We start from the raw sequence: 18903 nt of genomic DNA on the forward strand, positions 1-18903 counted from the left end.
CTAAAAATCACATCAGATAGAATGACTTTGACAGCTTTTGCAAAGTTTTATGTGGCCTTTAAGTGACTGATTTTTTTTCTTCATCACAGCCCTTAAAGATTGTTTAACTTGTTTCCGCCCACTGAGCAAGAGTAGGGGTTGGAGAGGGGTGGGGACTCTTATGGCCCAAGGCTGGGGAGACCAGATAAAAGGATGCCCATCCTTCAAAGGGATACCTGGAGCACAGAGAGAGAGCATTAACGTTCCACAACTGGCTTTTGACCCAACTGAACTATTTCCAGCCTTCAATGTATTTCCTCTGGATTCCTGCAGGTCTTTTTTTTTTTTTTTTTCAGCAGCACTGATCACATGTGGGATCTTAGTTTCCCAACCAGGGATGGAACAGGGGCCCCTGCAATGGAAGCGTGGAGTCTTAACCACTGGACTGCCAGAGAATTCCCCCACAGGTCTAATTGGCCTCCTGCCTAGCTGTCTGATCTGACCTCCAGAAAGATCTTCCTCCAGTGCAAATTTAAGGAAATTCAAAAAAAAGTCTCCCAGGGGCTCCCTCAGGACCTGCTGCCTTATCCCCCACCACCCTCTTACTCTATCCCTCAGCCTGAAATGCGCTGTTTTTACTGTCAGGGGTTCACAGTTCTGCTTGGAGTGTGTACCCACTCCACCCTGCCAGTAGACTCCTGAGCACTCTCAGAACTCAATCCAGACATCAGCTCTTCTTGGAGATGTTCCCAAGCCTCCTGGTCAGGCCAAGGACCCAGAACACAGTCCTGATGGCATCTTTGGCCCATGTCTACTAGGGAGCTTGAGCATGTCTACCCTGACTCAGGTCTACCAGAGATGGGCTTGCCTGTCCCTCTTCTGGTTGGGATACTCCTTAGGCAGGGTTTCCTAACCAATGGCCATCCCAGCTGAAGCACACACAAACCTAGAGCCCATCAGGTGGGACCGCTCATGATGTGCACCACCCTTCCTGTGTTTTGCTGGCACCAACCCTCTGCTAACACCTGACTTTCCTCCCTTTGCTTAAATCCTCCATGAGGCCTTTTAAAATGCACCTGGAGGGACTTCCCTGGTGGTTCAGAGGTTAAGATTCTGCGTTTCCACTGCAAGGGTCAAGAGTCTAATCCCTAGTTGGGAAACTAAGATCCCTGATGCCCCATGGAGTGGCCAAAAAAAAAAAAAAAAAAAAAAAAAAGCCCCTGGAAAGATGTAGTCTCTCCCACTCTGGATCTTCAAGAGTACTGCCTCCTGTTTGTATGACTGTTACATCACTTACCCTAGTTATTATGTTTCATCTAGATGTCAAACCCTTGAAAGACAGAGCCAATGTCACGTTCATTTTACCAGGATTTTGCACAAAGTAGGAGTTTGGCAAATGGCTTTGCATTTATTAATAGAATTAATCAATTTCATTCATCAGTTCATTCCATGAGACTACAATCAGCACCGAATTTGCTACTCCTTAAGGTGACTGGTGAGATACATTGATTTCTTCAAAGGCAGAATTTTATGTTGGCTTTTGAATAATTACAGCTCCCACTGATTTCATGCCTAGTACTTGCCAACTATTATACACATCTTATTTCTAAACCTGGCAATAACCTTGCAAAATAGAAGATAATATCCCCATTTTACAGATGAGGAAGCTCATGTTTCATGAGGGTAGGTAACTTGCTCAAGACCATTTTAACTGTTAGTGCCCAAGTTGGGACTAGAAGCCTGGGTTGTTTGAGTCTAAAAACCACAAGACCACATCACCCTCATCCTATGCTGTGGAGTAGGTGAGTCTGTTTTCTTTCTTTCCTTCAGGTTTTCATTTTTAAAAAGATTGTTGCTAAGTTAATGTTTATTTTGTGCTTTATAGCTCACTTCAACACCAGACACATCTCAAAAAGATTTCGTGGATAAAAAGTGCTTAACTAAAAAACACACACATCTCTCCTGCAATAAAGTCTTCTGCCAACCATGGCAGAGATGCATCGATGGGACCTGTCTTTGTAAACTTCCTTATCAGTGCCCTAAGAATGGTACCAGGGTGTGTTCAACTAATGGGAAAAGCTACTCAACTTACTGTCAGCAGAAGAGTTTTGAATGTGTTCGTCCTGAGGCAAAGTTTTTAAAAAGTGGAGCATGCACAGGTGAAGGTAGGAAAAGCCTAGTTTATTATATTAAGAAGAAAATTGTCTACTATATTTTCTATTAGAAAATACTTTTCCTTTGGAATGTTATAATGACAACTCAAAATTCTTCTCTAGACCCTCAGTAGTAGTTGGGGTGATAATAAAGAAATTAGGAATCATCAGAACACAGCCACCTGTTGAATCTAGAGCATGTGACCCTGAGGCTGGTCCTTCCCACTCCCAGCGCCTATGCCACTCTCTGCTGCCCAGCCCGTCAGAACCATCCCTACTCACTTCTGCATGGCTAAAGGGATTGTTCCCAGAGCTGTTGAGTTGCTTTAGAACCCAGGGGGAAATGCTATACATGAGATTAGGACTGAAATAGAACCTCTTTGGACCCCCAACCCCAGTCATTTCTTCCAGTTTCCATCCCACCAACCCCTACCCCTCTCCCTAGCCCCAGCCTCATCAGCTCTGATCCGAGGTTTAGCTCAGGCCACCGCTGGCCAAGGACATACTCCACCCTAGCAAATGATACATCAGATCGGAGAGCTTGTCAAGACTTCATCCAGGTGCCTAATGTAGCAAGGAGGCTGGGACCCTGATAGGTGAATTAGTGGAGTGATTAAGATCAAAAGACTCTTGGGCTGCCCTGGTGGCTCAGTGGTAAAGAATCAGCCTGCCAGTGCAGGAGACATGGGTTCAATCCCTGGTCCAGGAAGATCCCACATTCCTTGGAGCAACTAAGCCCCTGCACCACAACTACCAAGCCTGCGCTCTAGAGCCCAGGAGCCACAACTACTGAAGCCCATGCTCCTTAGAGCCTGTGTACCTCGGCAAGAGAAGCCCCCGCAATGAGAAGCCCGCGTGGGGCAATGAAGACCCAGCGCAACCAAAAATAAATAAGACTGAGGGTCTCACTGTCAGTCAGATTTAGTTGCAAGCCCCTCCAAGCACCCCCTGCATTACTGACAAGCTGTGCAGCCTCTCTGGACTGCAGTTTCCACATCTGTAAAATGTAACAGCAGTTCCTAACTCATAAGATTCTTGTGAAACTTAAACCATGTGCATAAAGTTCTGTGAAGAGTGAACAAGAAGTGCTCATGAAATTTGAACTATGACAGCAAGTTTCAAGCTTGTTGTCTTTGGATATAAATTATCACAGACATTTCATGAATTTACAGAAGAATGCTTGAAACATTCTTTTTAAAGATACCATGATGTACACCAGAACTCACTAGCCTAAATATTTTTGTGTTGCTGAGTTAACATGCTGAGGTACTGTGGACAGGAGGAAGGAAGATCCCTGAGTCCAGCTCTCTTACCTGTTGGAGAGGAGGAAAGCAATAGTGGAGATTATTCTGCCAGTGTCAGACTTCCGTTCTCTTCAGGCATGCAGTGCCTTGAGTATGTGAGAATACGTAAATCCTTCTTACATATTCTTTACTTGTTTGGCTTACTTTTAAGAGCACGGATTTTGGAGTCAGATCAATATAGCAAGTACAGATTCCTGGCTTCACACCTTGAGCAAGCAACTTAATCTCATATATAAAACTGGATAAATGCAGGTTCCTCATGTGTAAAAATGGAAATAAATATCACCCTTGTCTTCATAAAATTGACATGAGGATTTTATGATTTTTTTTTTTACAACTGGGTAGTTCAGCCACTGATACATAATAAACTCATGAAATAATTGTTTACCATTATTTGTTAACATCTTCATAGTTTTCAAAGTTAATTAAAAATTATGCATTTTATTTCTTTAGAGGCTTTTAATCAAGATGAGAAAAAATGAATCCCTGACTATTGCTAATTCTTAAAAAAAAATTTTTTTTTTAAATTTTAGAGCAATTTAGTGTTTCCTTGTCAAATGGAAAACAAGATTCAGAAGGACTTGTTGCAGTACAACTTGCAGACCAAGATAGAAAAATGTTTGTGTGTGGAGACAGCTGGAGCATTACTCAGGCCAACGTGGCCTGCCTTGACCTTGGATTTCAACTGTGAGTGCTTGCTCACTGAATTTTCCCAGGGCTGATTTTATTCTTCCAACTCTTCGTCTTTTGATTACCCTGTCTTTCCATGCCTCAACTTCCTCAAATGTAACCTGAGAATACTAACTACACGCCTCACAGTGTAGTCATGAGGATGAAATGTGTTTATGCTTGACTAGTACTTAGAACACTGCTGAGCACAGACTGTAGGTTTGCTCGGGTCTCTGGATGCAAATCCTTTGCTGATCCGTAGAGGTGCATACTCTACATTTGCATCCGTGCAGGTGCATGCATAACTCTCTATTCATCTATGATTATGTCCATTCTTTTGGACCTAATGTTGTTTGTATACTCTTTCTTTCTCATTTTTTCTCATCAACCTGGCAAAGATTTGTCTATTGGATTAATGTCTTTCTCCTTTATATTTGTAAATTTTCTTTTGTTTCTTTGTTTTCATTCATGTTTGCTGTTATCTTTGGCTCTCTCTCTCTCTGCTTTTCCCTATTGTACTTTTTCTAATTCTGTGAGTTAAATCCTTAGCTTGTCAGCTTTCAGTTTTTCTTACTTTCTAATATAAGCATTTAAGGTACAAATTTCCCTCTAGTTAATGCTTCATCTGCATGCCTTTACAAGTGAGTATTCTATTTATTGTTCAGTTCAAAGTATTTCTAATTTTCAGTATAATTCCCCCTTGATTCAAACATAATTTAGAAGTTTCTTTTTTTACTTTCCTAATGAATATATTAGTTTGTTTTTGGTTAACTTTTTGTTATAAATTTTCTGTTTAATTGTATTGTGGAGAGAGAATTTCTCCACATGAGGACAATTGTTTAAATATTTTTTTGAGACTTCCTTTGTACTGAGTATATTTCAAATGCTTCATATGCAGGGTTCTACATAATAGATGTGTTAGAATAAAAATTTTTATTCCATTAGAATAAAAAAGCATGTCAATGGCTTTATTCAAGTATTTTCCCATTTATTTATTTCTAAGCTTTCAAGGTCTTTATCTTTTGAGTGTGTCCCTTATAAACAGCATATCTCTCTCTTTTTTTTGAATACAATATGATGATAGCTGAAGAGTTTAGTCCATTTACATTATTGTGATTATTTACTTGTTGATTATCCTGTCTTCTTTGGGGCTTACTATTTACCCTTTTCATATCCTCTTGTTTCTTCCTTTTAAAAATTCTGTTGAGTTAATAAAGCTGTTGTTTTCTTAATCTTCTTTTTCTTCCTCTACTTGGTTTGAAAATTATATACACACTATTTCTATTCCATTAATGATTATCTTCACGTTTATACCATGAATCCTTAAATTATGAAGTTCTTGCCCTCTTCAGAAATTATACAAAGAATGTCATTTCCATATCAACTGTTCAGTATTTTGTTCCACCTTATTTGTATATATTCCTGAAGTTAATTGCTATCATTACGTAATAAGCAGTTATCAGTACTGTTGTTCAGTCCGTGGTTATTCAGATGGACTTCATGTTTGCCAACTTCTTGGTTTGTTGTTGCTTCTTGCATCTCACTTCTTCATTTTTCATTCAGTTTTCTTCTTCCTAAACCACATCTGCTAGTAGTTCATCAGTGAGAGTCTCTTATCATTAAATTGAGTCATGAGATAGTTCTTATTTATGACACTTTGTGACCTACAACCTATGATTCAACCTAATGGCAAACTCTCTCACTCTTTGATCTCCCAGTATGTTGCTCTTATCATACTTTGTATAAGCTCATGAACAGAGTTCTCTGATTTAGCCAGTGGGTATTTCCTTTAATTCCTTAAGACTCATTGAGGGCATTTATCTAGTACTTTCAGACAGTCATAATTTGAGAGATTTCTTAGCTTATTCACCTGTCAGGCTGCCCCAAATGACTTCCATTTCTTCTCACATTTCGACTCAGTTTGGCACAGTTTCATGACTACTATATCTTCATCATGGATCTTTGTTCCCTTTAATTGCTCTCTTTTTCCCTCTCATTGTAATTTATCGGACATTTACATTGCCATTACTGCTTAATTTTTTGCTTACATTTGCCTCCTGCATCTTTGCTGAACCTTTTATTTTTAACCCATTTCCCCCATTAACTTCTAGAGAAAAGCGGAGAGCAATTGAATGTTCTGGAAGCTCACTGTAACTCACCATCTCTAGGACACTGGGTCATTGAGGTAGCCTCTTAGCTACACAAATTCTGAACAAACTGAGAAGTCCAAGCAATGGCATATAGATGTCAAATACCACTTAACACTGTCAATACTGAATTGAGGCCATAGCTTAGCATAAAAGTAGAGAATTAAGCCAACTGTTAGTTTAAACTAACTCAGTCTCTCTGATCCTAGGTAACCATGGGGCCAACCAGGTAAGACTTAGCATGGGGCAGGGGGAGAACGGAAGAGCAGGGTTGACCTGGCCTGCTTTTTATTTCCAAGATTTCCTGATCAAATTAATCTTCTCCCTTTTCTGGAGAAAAGAGGAGTTAACCGGTAAAGAGGCCAAGGATGGCACATCTCAGGTTGGAAAGAAATCAGGAATGTTTGATCAAAGAGGCATTTCTTCTTTACAAGAAACAGAGGAGGAGAAACCAATATTTTTGGTTGCTTGTCATATTTTGAACTTTTCCAGTCAGTTTAAATTGATTGTTTTTGTTTATCTTTACAAAACTCAGTGAGGGAGTTATATTCCTTGTTACTGGGGAAGATATGGAAGCTCAGAGAATGTAAGCGTCTTGCCTAACCTATCACCCATACATAGAAAATAAAATAAAATTAGTCCCTCACCTCCTCCAGTAGAATTATAAACACAAAGCACTAATTATTCTACTTCAACTTTTCATTTGTTTGATTTGCAGAGGTGCTCTTGATACTCATAGAAGAGATCCTGATCTAAATTCCGCTGAATGTCTGCATGTGCGTTGTCAAGGATTAGAGACCAGTTTGGCTGAATGTACTTTCACTAAAGGAGTACACAATTCGGAGGGGTTGGCTGCCATGGTGTGTTACACAGAGGAGGCAGGTTAGTGGAGTACTTGCCCAATATTTTCCCTTCCTTAGAAATTGTTTATTTCACACCAAGTCTGTAGTAAACAAACAAATTACAGATATCCTGTTGCCAGTCACACACAATGACAAAATCACATTTTGGGTTTTAGAGCCCAAATCGGTGCTTTTCCCCTATTGTACCTTTTTCCCATTCAAATATCCTTCTATCCTTTACTTCCTACATGGGAAGTAAAGTTGTTTCATTCCCTTTGATTCTTTGAACATATGGATTAAAATTGATGAAGCAAACACAAGTAAATATTAGAAGAAACTCAGCATCTCCTTTGAGGAGTCCAGCTGATTACATATTCCTTTAAAATGGTTAAATCACTGCCACTTTTCTCCTTCATCCTGACGTTGGAATATTTTAGCTATATATGTAGTGTTAAAGATCATATCCTTTTTGGTGCTAAAAAAAAAACAAGAGAGCCATCAAGATGTAAATGGCACTGCCCAAGTCAGCCTCGGGGTGGGGCTGGGTCAGCATGAAAGGAGTGGGTGAGCACCAGGGTTTGCCAGTGTCAGCAAGGGCTTCGGATTCCCGGGTCCCCTCCCCTAGTCTCAGGAGAAGCCTCCACAGAAAATGCTGGCTTACAGAGATTAGCAAAGGACCTCCTTAAGCCAGCTTTGGTGTTTATTTTCCCTGTTAATATATTATGGTAATGCTACCACTCGTGCATTTTATATCACTTTTTATCAGTGCCTGACTTTATCTTCATGCCCCCATTATTCCAAACATGTGGTAAAGATGTCATCCACAACTTCATAAATAAATTTCACACAGACAATTCTACTTTACAGCTCCTCCAAAAAAGGACTCCTTTCAATGTGTGAATGGGAAACGCATTCCTCAGAAGAAGGCCTGTGATGGTGTCAATGATTGTGTAGACAACAGTGATGAGCTGTGCTGTAAAGGTAGAGATGACCCCAGCCTTTAAACTCCCAAGTGCTTTCTTCTAAGAAAACAGAAGCAACTTTCCCACTGACTTAAGATCCCAACTTATTGCATTTTAAGAATGAAAAAAACCCTCCCCTCTTCTATTTGTGTTTGCACAGACTGCCGAGGTGAAGGTTTTCTCTGTAAATCGGGTGTTTGTATTCCAAAGCAGTATAAGTGCAATGGTGAGCTGGACTGTATCACGGGAGAAGATGAAGTTGGTTGTGAAGGTAATTTAAAGTTTTGTGGTTATGTTTTATTATTATTATTTGACCCAGGGGTTTTAGCAGACTTTGTAATTATTGCCTAGATCCAATTTGTCAATAGGGCCTGTAAAATGGCAATTTCTTTTTCTAAAGTTTTTACTGAAGTATAGTCAACTTACAATATTGTGTTAGTTTTAGGTGTGGGCTTCCCTGGTAGCTCCAGTGATAAAGAACTGAAACTGCAGTGTTTGATCCCTGGGTTGGGAAGATCCGCTGGAGAAGGGAACAGCTACCCACTCCAGTATTCTGGCCTGGAGAATTCCATGGACAGAGGAGCCTGGCAGGCTATAATCTATGGGGTCGCAAAGAGTTGGACATGACTGAGGGACTAACACTTCACTTCACTTCATAGTGATATCCCATATATATAAATATATGTATATATTTTATATATATATATATATATATATATATATATATATATATATATATATGTTCTCTTCCAGATTCTTTTCCCTTAGAGGTTATTACAATATATTGAATGTATTTTCCTGTGCTATACAGTAGATCTTTGTTGGTTATCCATTGTGTGTTGGGGTGTGTGTGTCTGTGTCTGTGTTTATTAATCCCAAACTCCTAATTTATCCTTCTTCTCTTCTTTTAAAAAATGGCAATTTCTAATTCAACATTCCTTCTGCATTTATTAGCTGGAGTCTTGTAGAGAAGAACTGTTTTGTTTCCATGAAATGCAGTTCATTATTGAAAGGCAAAGTGTTATTTAATTCCTTCCTTTTGCTTACTAAATTTCAAAGCAGTGAGCAGGTGCTCTTTGTTTTTTAGTGCTCATTGGAAAACCTTCAAAGGTGGGGAATATTTACTAGGTACCTAATGCATGCTGGGTCGCAAAGAGTTGGACATGACTGAGTGACTGAACTGAACTGAACTGAGCTGAACTGAAACCTCCAAAGGTGGGGAATATTTACTAGGTACCTAATGCATCCATGGGGTGCAAAAAGTTGGACATGACTGAGCGACTGAACTGAACTGAACCTAATGCATCCCACCCAGACTGACTTCATGCTCCCATTTATGCATTCTGGAGGAAAAATCTTCCTAAGTTAATATATTTATTCATCTACTCAATGGATATTTATTGAGTTCTTACTGTGTGTGCTGGATCCTATTCTAAGACGCTGGGGTTACCACTGTGAATAACATTTCAAAATACCTGCACCTTCATAGATCTTATATTTTAGTGTAGGAGGAGAAACAATAAAGAAAAATAAGTAAAAATATCTAGTAAAATAATAAGTACTTTAAAAAAAAAAGCAGGAAAGGAAGATATAAAAGGGGGGATAAATTCTGGAAGTGTAGATAAGGTGGCTTGGGAAGGCTCGCCCACTTTGTTTTTAGGTAAAGAACTGAAGGAAATGACAATCCAGCCAGCAGAAGTCTGTGGGAGAGTGTTCTAGGCAGAGGCAACAAGCAATGTGGCTCTGCTAAGATAGGAGCATTCCAGTATGTTTGAGGGACAGTCAGCAAGGAGGCTCATGTGGCAGGAGTTCCACCTGTGCATAGTGAGAGATTAGAGACAAACGGGGGGGACTTCCCTGGGGGCCCAGTGGCGAAGACTCCACGGTCCCAATGCAAGTGTCCCAGGTTCAATTCCTGGCCAGGGAACTAGACCCCACATGCCCCAGCTAAGAGTTCACATGCCACAACTAAAAGTTCCCTTGTGCTGCAACTGAGACCCAGGGCAGCCAAATAAATAAATTAAAAAAAAAAAAAAAAAAAAAAAAAACAGGCAATAGGAGAGGTTGGAGAGGTGCTTGTTTGGGGTGATCAGGGCAGATCTAGGGACGTCTGTTAAGGAATGAAATGGGCACTCTAAGCAGAGGAACAGCATGATCTGAGTTACATTTTTGAATCAAGATTACTCTGGTTGCTGCGTGGGGAATAGGCTGCATAAGGGTGAGGGGAGAAGCAGGGCAACCAGTGATGAAGCTACTGAGTAATCCAGGGGTGACTAGGATAACCTGGTAGGAATGATGAGAAGCAGTCAGATTCTGGATATATTTTGAAACTAGAGCCAGAATGATTTGCTTATAGATTGGATGGGGGTGTGAGAACAAATGAGCAGTCAAGGATGACTCTGGGGATTTTGGCCTGAGAACGGAAAAGATGGAGCTCCGTTCCTCAAAGACAGGGAAGGCTGCTGGAGGAGTGTGTGCGGGTCCTTGCATCCACCTTACTTACATGGAGCGAATCTGGTGGTGTGCTGGTAAACGTTTAACAGTGGGCTTTGAAGAGGGAGAGGGACTCCCTAATTTGTAGCTTTTGCTAATTTCTGTGGTGTATATTATTCCCACCATGGATGATTTTAAGCCATTGACGTGATGTCACAAAACACAAGCTGGGAAGTGACACAACAGCCTCTTGTGTAGTGGTTGTGTCTGTGTCAGGACACCACTGCATTACTGTTAATGATTTATTGTAGTGTTTTGTACTTGCCTTACCTTCCCTTTTCAACAGTACATGCCTTTAAAACAGAGGCTATTTTTACATTCCACATGCCCCCGTAAAGTGCCTTCTTTAAAGTGCATAGGAACCTGGATGTTAGGTCCATGAATCAAGGCAAATTGGAAGTGGTCAAACAGGAGATGACAAGAGTGAACATTGACAGTCTAGGAATCAGCAAACTAAGATGGACTGGAATGGGTGAATTTAACTCAGATGACCATTATATCTACTACTGTGGGCAGGAATCCCTTAGAAGAAATGGAGTAGCCATCACGGTCAACAAAAGACTCCAAAATGCAGTACTTGGATGCAGTCACAAAGAATGACAGAATGATCTCTGTTCGTTTCCAAGGCAAACAATTCAGTCAATATCACGGTAATCCAAGTCTATGCCCCAACCAGTAATGCTGAAGAAGCTGAAGTTGAACAGTTCTATGAAGACCTACAAGACCTTCTAGAACTAATACCCCAAAGAGATGTCCTTTTCATTCTAGGGGACTGGAATGCAAAAGTAGGAAGTCAAGAAACACCTGGAGTAACAGGCAAATTTGGCCTTGGAGTACAGAACAAGGCAGGGCAAAGGCTAATAGAGTTCTGCCAAGAGAACACACTGGTTATGGCAAACACCCTCTTCCAACAACACAAGAGAAGACTCTACACATGGACATCACCAGATGGTCAACACCAAAATCAGACTGATTATATTCTTTGCAGCCAAAGATGGAGAAGCTCTATACAGTCAGCAAAAACAAGACTGGGAGCTGACTGTGGCTTGGATCATGAACTCCTTATTGCCAAATTCAGACTGAAACTGAAGAAAGTGGAGAAAACCACTAGACCATTCAGGTATGACCTAAATCAAACCCCTTATGACTATACAGTGGAAGTGAGAAATAGATTTAATAGATCTGATAGACAGAGTGCCCGATGAACTATGGATGGAGGTTCGTGACATTGTACAGGAGACAGGAATCAAGACCATCCCCAAGAAAAAGAAATGCAAAAAAGCAAAATGGCTGTCTGAGGAGGCCTTACAAATAGCTGAGAAAAGAAGGGAAGGGAAAAGCAAAGGAGAAAAGGAAAGATACACCCATTTGAATGCAGAGTTCCAAAGAATAGCAAGGAGAGATAAGAAAGCCTTCCTCAGTGATCAAAGAAATAGAGGAAAACAGCAGAATGGGAAAGACTAGAGATCTCTTCAAGAAAATTAGAGATACCAAGGGAACATTTCATGCAAAGATGGGCTCGATAAAGGACAGAAATGGTATGGACCTAACAGAAGCAGAAGATATTAAGAAGAGGTGGCAAGAATACACAGAAGAACTGTACAAAAAAGATCTTCACGACCCAGATAATCACGATGGTGTGATCACTCACCTAGAGCCAGACATCCTGGAATGTGAAGTCAAGTGAGCCTTGGAAAGCATCACTATGAACAAAGCTAGTGGAGGTGATGGAATTCCAGTTGAGCTATTTCAAATCCTGGAAGCTGACGCTGTGAAAGTCCTGCACTCAGTATGCCAGCAAATTTGGAAAACTCAGCAGTGGCCACAGGACTGGAAAAGGTCAGTTTTCATTCCAATCCCAAAGAAAGGCAATGCCAAAGAATGCTCAAGTTCAGTTCAGTTCAGTCGCTCAGTCGTGTCTGACTCTTTGCGACCCCATGAACCACAACACACCAGGCCTCCCTGTCCATCACCAACTCCTGGAGTCCACCCTAACCCATATCCATCGACTTGATAATGCCTTCCAACCATCTCATCCTCTGTTGTCCCCTTCTCCTCATGCCCTCAATCTTTCCCAGCATCAGGATCTTTTCAAATGAGTCAGCTCTTCGCATTAGGTGGATGAGTTTCCAGCTTCAACATCAGTCCTTCCAATGAACACCCAGGACTGATCTCCTTTAGGATGGACTGGTTGGATCTCCTTGAAGTCCAAGGGACTCTCAAGAGTCTTCTCCAACACCACACTTCAAAAGCATCAATTCTTCGGCGCTCAGCTTTCCTCACAGTCCAACTCTCACATCCATACATGACCACTGGAAAAACCATAGCCTTGACTAGACGGACCTTAGTCAGCAAAGTAATGTCTCTGCTTTTGAATATGCTGTCTAGGTTGGTCATAACTTTTCTTCCAAGGAGTAAGCGTCTTTTAATAATCATGGCTGTAGTCACCATCTGCAGTGATTTTGGAGCCCAGAAAAATAAAGTCAGCCACTGTTTCCACTGTTTCCCCATCTATCTGCCATGAAGTGATGGGACCAGATGCCATGATCTTAGTTTTTTGAATGTTGAGCTTTAAGCCAACCTTTTCACTCTCCTCTTTCACTTTCATCAAGAGGCTTTTTAGTTCCTCTTCACTTTCTGCCATAAGGGTGGTGTCATCTGCATATCTGAGGTTATTGATATTTCTCCTGGCAATCTTGATTCCAGCTTGTACTTCTTCCAGCCCAGTCTTTCTCGTGATGTGCTCTGCATATAAGTTAAATAAGCAGGGTGACAACATACAGCCTTGATGTACTCCTTTTCCTATTTGGAACCAGTCTGTTGTTCCATGTCCAGTTCTAACTGTTGTTTCCTGACCTGCATACAGGTTCCTCAAAGGCAGGTCAGGTGGTCTGGTATTCCCATCTCTTTCAGAATTTTCCACAGTTTATTGTGATCCACATAGTCAAAGGCTTTGGCATATTCAATAAAGCAGAGATAGATGTTTTTCTGGAACTCTCTTGCTTTTTCCATGATCTAGTGGATGTTGGCAATTTGATCTCTGGTTCGTCTGCCTTTTCTAAAACCAGCTTGAACATCTGGAATGCTCAAACTACCACACAATTGCACTCATCTCACATGCTAGTAAAGTAATGCTTAAAACTGTCCAAGCCAGGCTTCAGCAATATGTGAACCGTGAACTTCCAGACAATTTTTTTGTCTAACTATATAATAGTTATAGTTAGGTATGTATTCAAATATATCTAACACATGACTCTCTTTTAAACTCAAGTGAAAATGATTTCCTTGCTGTGGTAAAGTTGGTGTGTGTTTAAATGTAAGAGGAAACATTTGTTAGGCACTATTAAAAATCAAAGTATTTGCTACAAAAAGTGGCATACTGTGGGCCCCTTTTATCTTTTTATAAATGTTAACTTGTTATTCTGTACTGAAAATTGATGATTAGTGTACATTTAATTCAAGTGAAAATGATCTCTTTGCTACAGTGAGTTTTTTCTTTTGTTTTTAGGAACTGGACATCCTGAAATTAAAGGTAAATATACTTTTATCATAGAAAATTTATATTATAGAATTGAAAAGAAGAGTAAAGAGTCCTAGCTTGAAATGGTGTGTATTTTTTTTTTCATGTAAAAATGATGCTTTCCTGTGGTAAATTTTTTTTTTCATACCCTTTACTTGTAGCTGAAAGTAAAAATTTTATTAAAGTCTTGGGATGTTGCAGAATTGAAACAAAACACAAGCACTGCTTTTATGTTATATTGTTATATTTGAAGGTAACCATTAACCGAGGATGATATATATGACCAGTTTCACCATTTGCTTAGACACAGAGGCCTTGTTCCGCAGTGGGGTAAACTCCTTGTCACACTCCCCGCTCACAGCCTGCCAAGCGCCTTCTCTGCACATTGCACCTCTGCCAAATAGCCTTCTCTTCCTTTCCTTTCTCCTCAAAACCAAGGCAACTGCTGAAGAAACTGTCACCAGAGGAAAGATAACATCTTTTCACCTTAGATATTTTCTTATTTACTTTTGTAACAGACATCCCCAAATCTTCCAGCTCTTTAGAGTCATCCTTTTCTTCGTTATTCATCTAAAATGATGGCCAGAAGCTTTTGGTCCTCCTCAGGGTTTCTCAGGATTCCTGAGTGACTTTTATATAGTCAAGATCACCCCTGTTCTAAATGGCTAATATCCACTGTTTCTTTGTATTCCCTCCTTCTTGTCATTTTGCCCTCCAAGGCTGCTGCTGTCCTTTTTGTTTCATTTTGGTATTTGTTTGTTTCCTCTTCTTAATTCCTTTCCCCCTTCCCTCCCTCTTGCCCTTCCTCCCTTTCTAGTTTCAGAGTTCAGGTGCAAAGTGATGAGTTAGTGACACTTCTCAGCCCAGTGACAACTCACCAAAGATGACCAGCACGCAGTCATCACTGGTTCAGGCAAGGCCCCTCTCTTGCTTCAGTGATTCTCCATTACTCCAGTACCTTAGACTCGCTCATTCCCCATAGCAACCACTGTCCTGTGATTTAACATGTGTGTCTTTTTGTTCGTATACATTCTTATCCAGTGTCGGTTGTCATCTTGTGAGGGTACATTTGTCATTCACAGGGTATGGTGTTGTGTATCCTCTATTTCCTTTTTATCTTTTCACAAAGCATTGCATTTTTAAGACCCGTCCATATTGTAATGTTTCTGTCTAATCTGTTGCTTCTAACTGCCACACAATAAAACACTACACGTGTTCACCTTTCACAAGTTACTCTCTACCTGCTCAGTACTGGACTCTCAGCCCACACTCACATGCAACGATGAATATCCTCTCCTTAAGGATATGTGGGAGATTTCTCTGAGGCATCGAGCTGGGCCAGAAATTGTTAGAGTCATTTGACAAACTGGTGCCTACATGTTCTGTGGCAAAGCTGCACACCTCCACCAATACCACCCCACAAGGGCTCGCCTCCGCTCCACTAACATTTAGCACTATCCAGCTTTCTTCTAGCATTCTAGATATTAATCCATTTTCAGTTTTAGACATGCAAATACCTTCTTCCATTCTGTCACCCACCTATTAACTTTGGCCATAGTGAGCTTTGTTGAATAGAAGTCTTTAATCTTTAAATTTTAAAATCTTTATTTAATCAAAGCCATCGATTGTTTTTCTTATGATCTGTGCTTTGGAGCTTTCTTCTCATCTTGTAATATCCAGTATATCTCAGCTCTACTGGACTTTGCCCATCGCCCTTTGTTGAGCATTTGATATGAAGTCTTCTCTTTGGTTTATGTTACTGCTTTTGTGAAAAGCTCTGAGCAGAAAATAACCTAGGTGTGTAGTGTAACAGATACATGTAAGTCTTCCCCTCCCAAAAATGTGGGAAATACAGTAATAATGCGCCGGACTGCTGCAGCAAAGTAACATGGCCTCTCTGCGCGGCAACCTCATCCAAGACAGAGCAACCCTTTGTGGGAATTCACCTTTAGATGCTCAGGTCGAAGAAATCATGATTCTGTTCACAACTGAAATGTTTCAGGACTGCAGAGTGAAGATGGAATCATCCTGTATAACTTCAAGCCGAAGTCTAAGAAAGAAAAAGAAGAGCAAATCTGTTCTTGTTTCTGTTTAACTTCTGACTTCTGCATCCCAGATGACTAATAATAAGCCTGCTGGATACTGAAACTGATGAATTATTGCATGACCCCTGTTAAGAGATACCTTATTATATACAAAATGCAAAGACCCTTTTTAATGTCAGCTCAGGACTCTTGGTCACTGTCTTGAGCCTTCACAATTACCTACCTACAGAAAGGAAATAAGATGATTTCATGTTGTCCTTTTTAAAGGTAGGACAGAGTTTAGACAGAAAATTATTATCAGAGTTTAAATGATTTTAATGATTTAATTTTTACTATAAACATAACTTAAACATTAGAACTTTTGTTTGATTATAGAAGCAGCAGAAGTGTTGACTGCTGATATGGATGCAGGTAAGTTAACATTATTCTTTTTCACTAGTGCTTCACTGGTCAAATTTGCATTTTAATGTCATGTGCATGTATGTGAGTATATATGCATATATGCAATATAATTGATTCAAGTACTCATTTCCTTTGATTTCAATTTAAATAGAAAAAACCATTACTACTTTTCTTATCATTTTTAAGAAAAACAAGCTTAAATGCTTCTTGAGAACTACTTTTAAAATAGGTTAATATATATGGCTTATTTTGAAATGGAAGAAACAGTCTAGTTCTACATACAGCTTTTCTGTTTGCTATGAGCTTTGTCAGATCAGTTTTGTCAAAGCCAACCAGATGTGTGACCCAGGACATACATTTTAAGTACAAAAATAATAGATTCTTTTGCAATATTTTAAACCATGATAACAGGAAATCTGTGAAGAGCTGTTTTTTGGCCAAGTCTACACTGAGAGCCAAATTTAAACAAAGTAGTAAGTTCCTGGGAAGACAGTAACTGATAGGAATTCTTGATTCAAACTGACATGTTAATTCCTGACTTAGTTATTTGTTAGCTGTGTGACCTTAGGTTAGTAACAAGCTCAAATACAAATTGGGAGTGAAATATCTCCCTAATTTAGGAGGATTGAAAACTGAAGCTCATGTAAGACTCCCTTCTGATTGCCAGGCCCCAGAGTTCATCAGCAATTTTTAAAAAATCAGGCAATGAGTGGAAGATTTAGATCTCAAAGCTGCAGATATCAGTCAGAGGGATTTCCAACAAAGGCCCTTTATTTTCTACTCAGGGTAATAAATTAATTTTCAAGTTCAATCCAAGCTGATTTGACAGTCCTCAATCGATGGGGGTCTCCCTTCTTAAAGGTACAAGCAGAAATTTAAAATTTATCATCACATTCTTCCCTTAACCCAGTTCTTAGGCTGGATGGGACTCCCCCAAAATCTTTTATCCACATTCGTTCACAACTTCTCTCCCTTGAGGACCTACCTCTTTCTTATGTGCTCAAAGTAATTGACAGTGATATTAATTTTCCTTTCTCATTTGGGACTAAGAATCAAGTTTACAAAAATTTTCATGACATGATAAAATAGAGCAAGATAATAAGAAGAGCATCTTATACTTTTACTTTCTTCCTTTGTCATGAATTCCCTTGCAAATTCATGTCTTAAGCCTGACTCTAGCATGCCTCCCAGTGACAAGTGTGCCATGTCTGAGTGCTCACTGAGAAAGGAAACACCATCACATGTTAAGTGGCTAAAAACACAGCCCCCTCCCAGCCCACTGATCCTGGATTGTCCAGGGGTTCCTGGCATGTTACCCGTCAGTGTTAATATGATGATTAAGTGATACAAACTATATACAAAGTATTTAGTGTGGGATTTGACACATAGAAAGAACTCAACATTAACATCATCAATGTTAATATTAATATCTCTGAAGAGTCCCACATAAACAGTCTCTGGAAAGTAAGAACTAAGAAAGTAGACTGCGGAGTTCTGCTTGTGAGCCTCATCCAGAGGTGTCACCCCATCTTGAGCTGTCACAGTAGTAATGTCTGGGCGCGTGGCTTCTCTTATCTGCCAGAGGCTGGTCAGTGTGTAACCCCTCAGGCAACCTCCTTCGGCCACGAGTCCACCTTTAGGTAGAACTTCAGAGAAGCAAGCCAATTTTAAGCTTAATTTTTAATATGAAGCCAGAATTTTTAAGCAAGGTGAATAGCATCCAAAATGACTTACTAATGAATCTGGGCTGCTTCATATTAGTTGTCACTCTGCTGTTTTTGCGGCATAGATAATCAAGAAGTTTGCCCAGAAGGTAATGGTTTCAAAAATCATAATGATACAATCTCTTCTTTTCTTAAAGAAAGAAAATTTATAAAGTCATTTTTGCCTAAACTATCCTGCGGAGTTAAAAACAACATGCACGTTCGAAGGAAACGAGTCGTAGGAGGCAAGCCAGCAAAAATGGTAAACCGGCACAAAAAGTTATAATGTCATTTCCCTGGAGCTGCCCAAGTTTGGGGGGGGAAAAAAAGTGAGGGGGAGGGATGGTAATTATTATAGACTAAGAACCTTGCGATGGAAATCTTCAAGCCACCTATCTGGCAGGATGGCAGTGACCACATGAATGTCTTTACAGGGAGACTTCCCATGGCAGATTGCAATCAAGGAAAGTGACAAAATCCACTGTGGAGGAACTTATATCGGTGGCTGTTGGATTCTGACTGCTGCACATTGTGTCAGGTAGGAAAAAAAAAAACAAACAAACCCTCTCCAGTAGATTCCTGATTTCTGAAACAATGAAATTAGGTCATAGAGGTTGTGATAAAGTCAAATGATAAATAAAAATCTATGTAAGAAAAATCACTAAGTTCCACTCTGTTGTCTGC

At 40.0% G+C, this 18903-nt stretch overlaps 1 protein-coding gene across 1 annotated transcript in view; it reads left to right on the plus strand.

The window, feature by feature from the left end:
- Nucleotides 1-18903, plus strand: part of CFI (complement factor I) — a 43346-nt gene that overhangs the window by 15388 nt on the left and 9055 nt on the right. Inside the window, exons 4-12 of the mRNA XM_052642073.1 lie at nucleotides 1865-2144; nucleotides 3970-4123; nucleotides 6971-7134; nucleotides 7962-8075; nucleotides 8217-8327; nucleotides 14058-14081; nucleotides 16490-16525; nucleotides 18378-18481; nucleotides 18654-18757. Of these exons, the coding sequence (XP_052498033.1) occupies nucleotides 1865-2144; nucleotides 3970-4123; nucleotides 6971-7134; nucleotides 7962-8075; nucleotides 8217-8327; nucleotides 14058-14081; nucleotides 16490-16525; nucleotides 18378-18481; nucleotides 18654-18757 (1091 nt within the window). The remainder of the gene's footprint in view (nucleotides 1-1864; nucleotides 2145-3969; nucleotides 4124-6970; nucleotides 7135-7961; nucleotides 8076-8216; nucleotides 8328-14057; nucleotides 14082-16489; nucleotides 16526-18377; nucleotides 18482-18653; nucleotides 18758-18903) is intronic.

This window comes from Budorcas taxicolor, chromosome 6 (genome assembly GCF_023091745.1).
Source record: "Budorcas taxicolor isolate Tak-1 chromosome 6, Takin1.1, whole genome shotgun sequence".
Classification (NCBI taxonomy): domain Eukaryota; kingdom Metazoa; phylum Chordata; class Mammalia; order Artiodactyla; family Bovidae; genus Budorcas; species Budorcas taxicolor.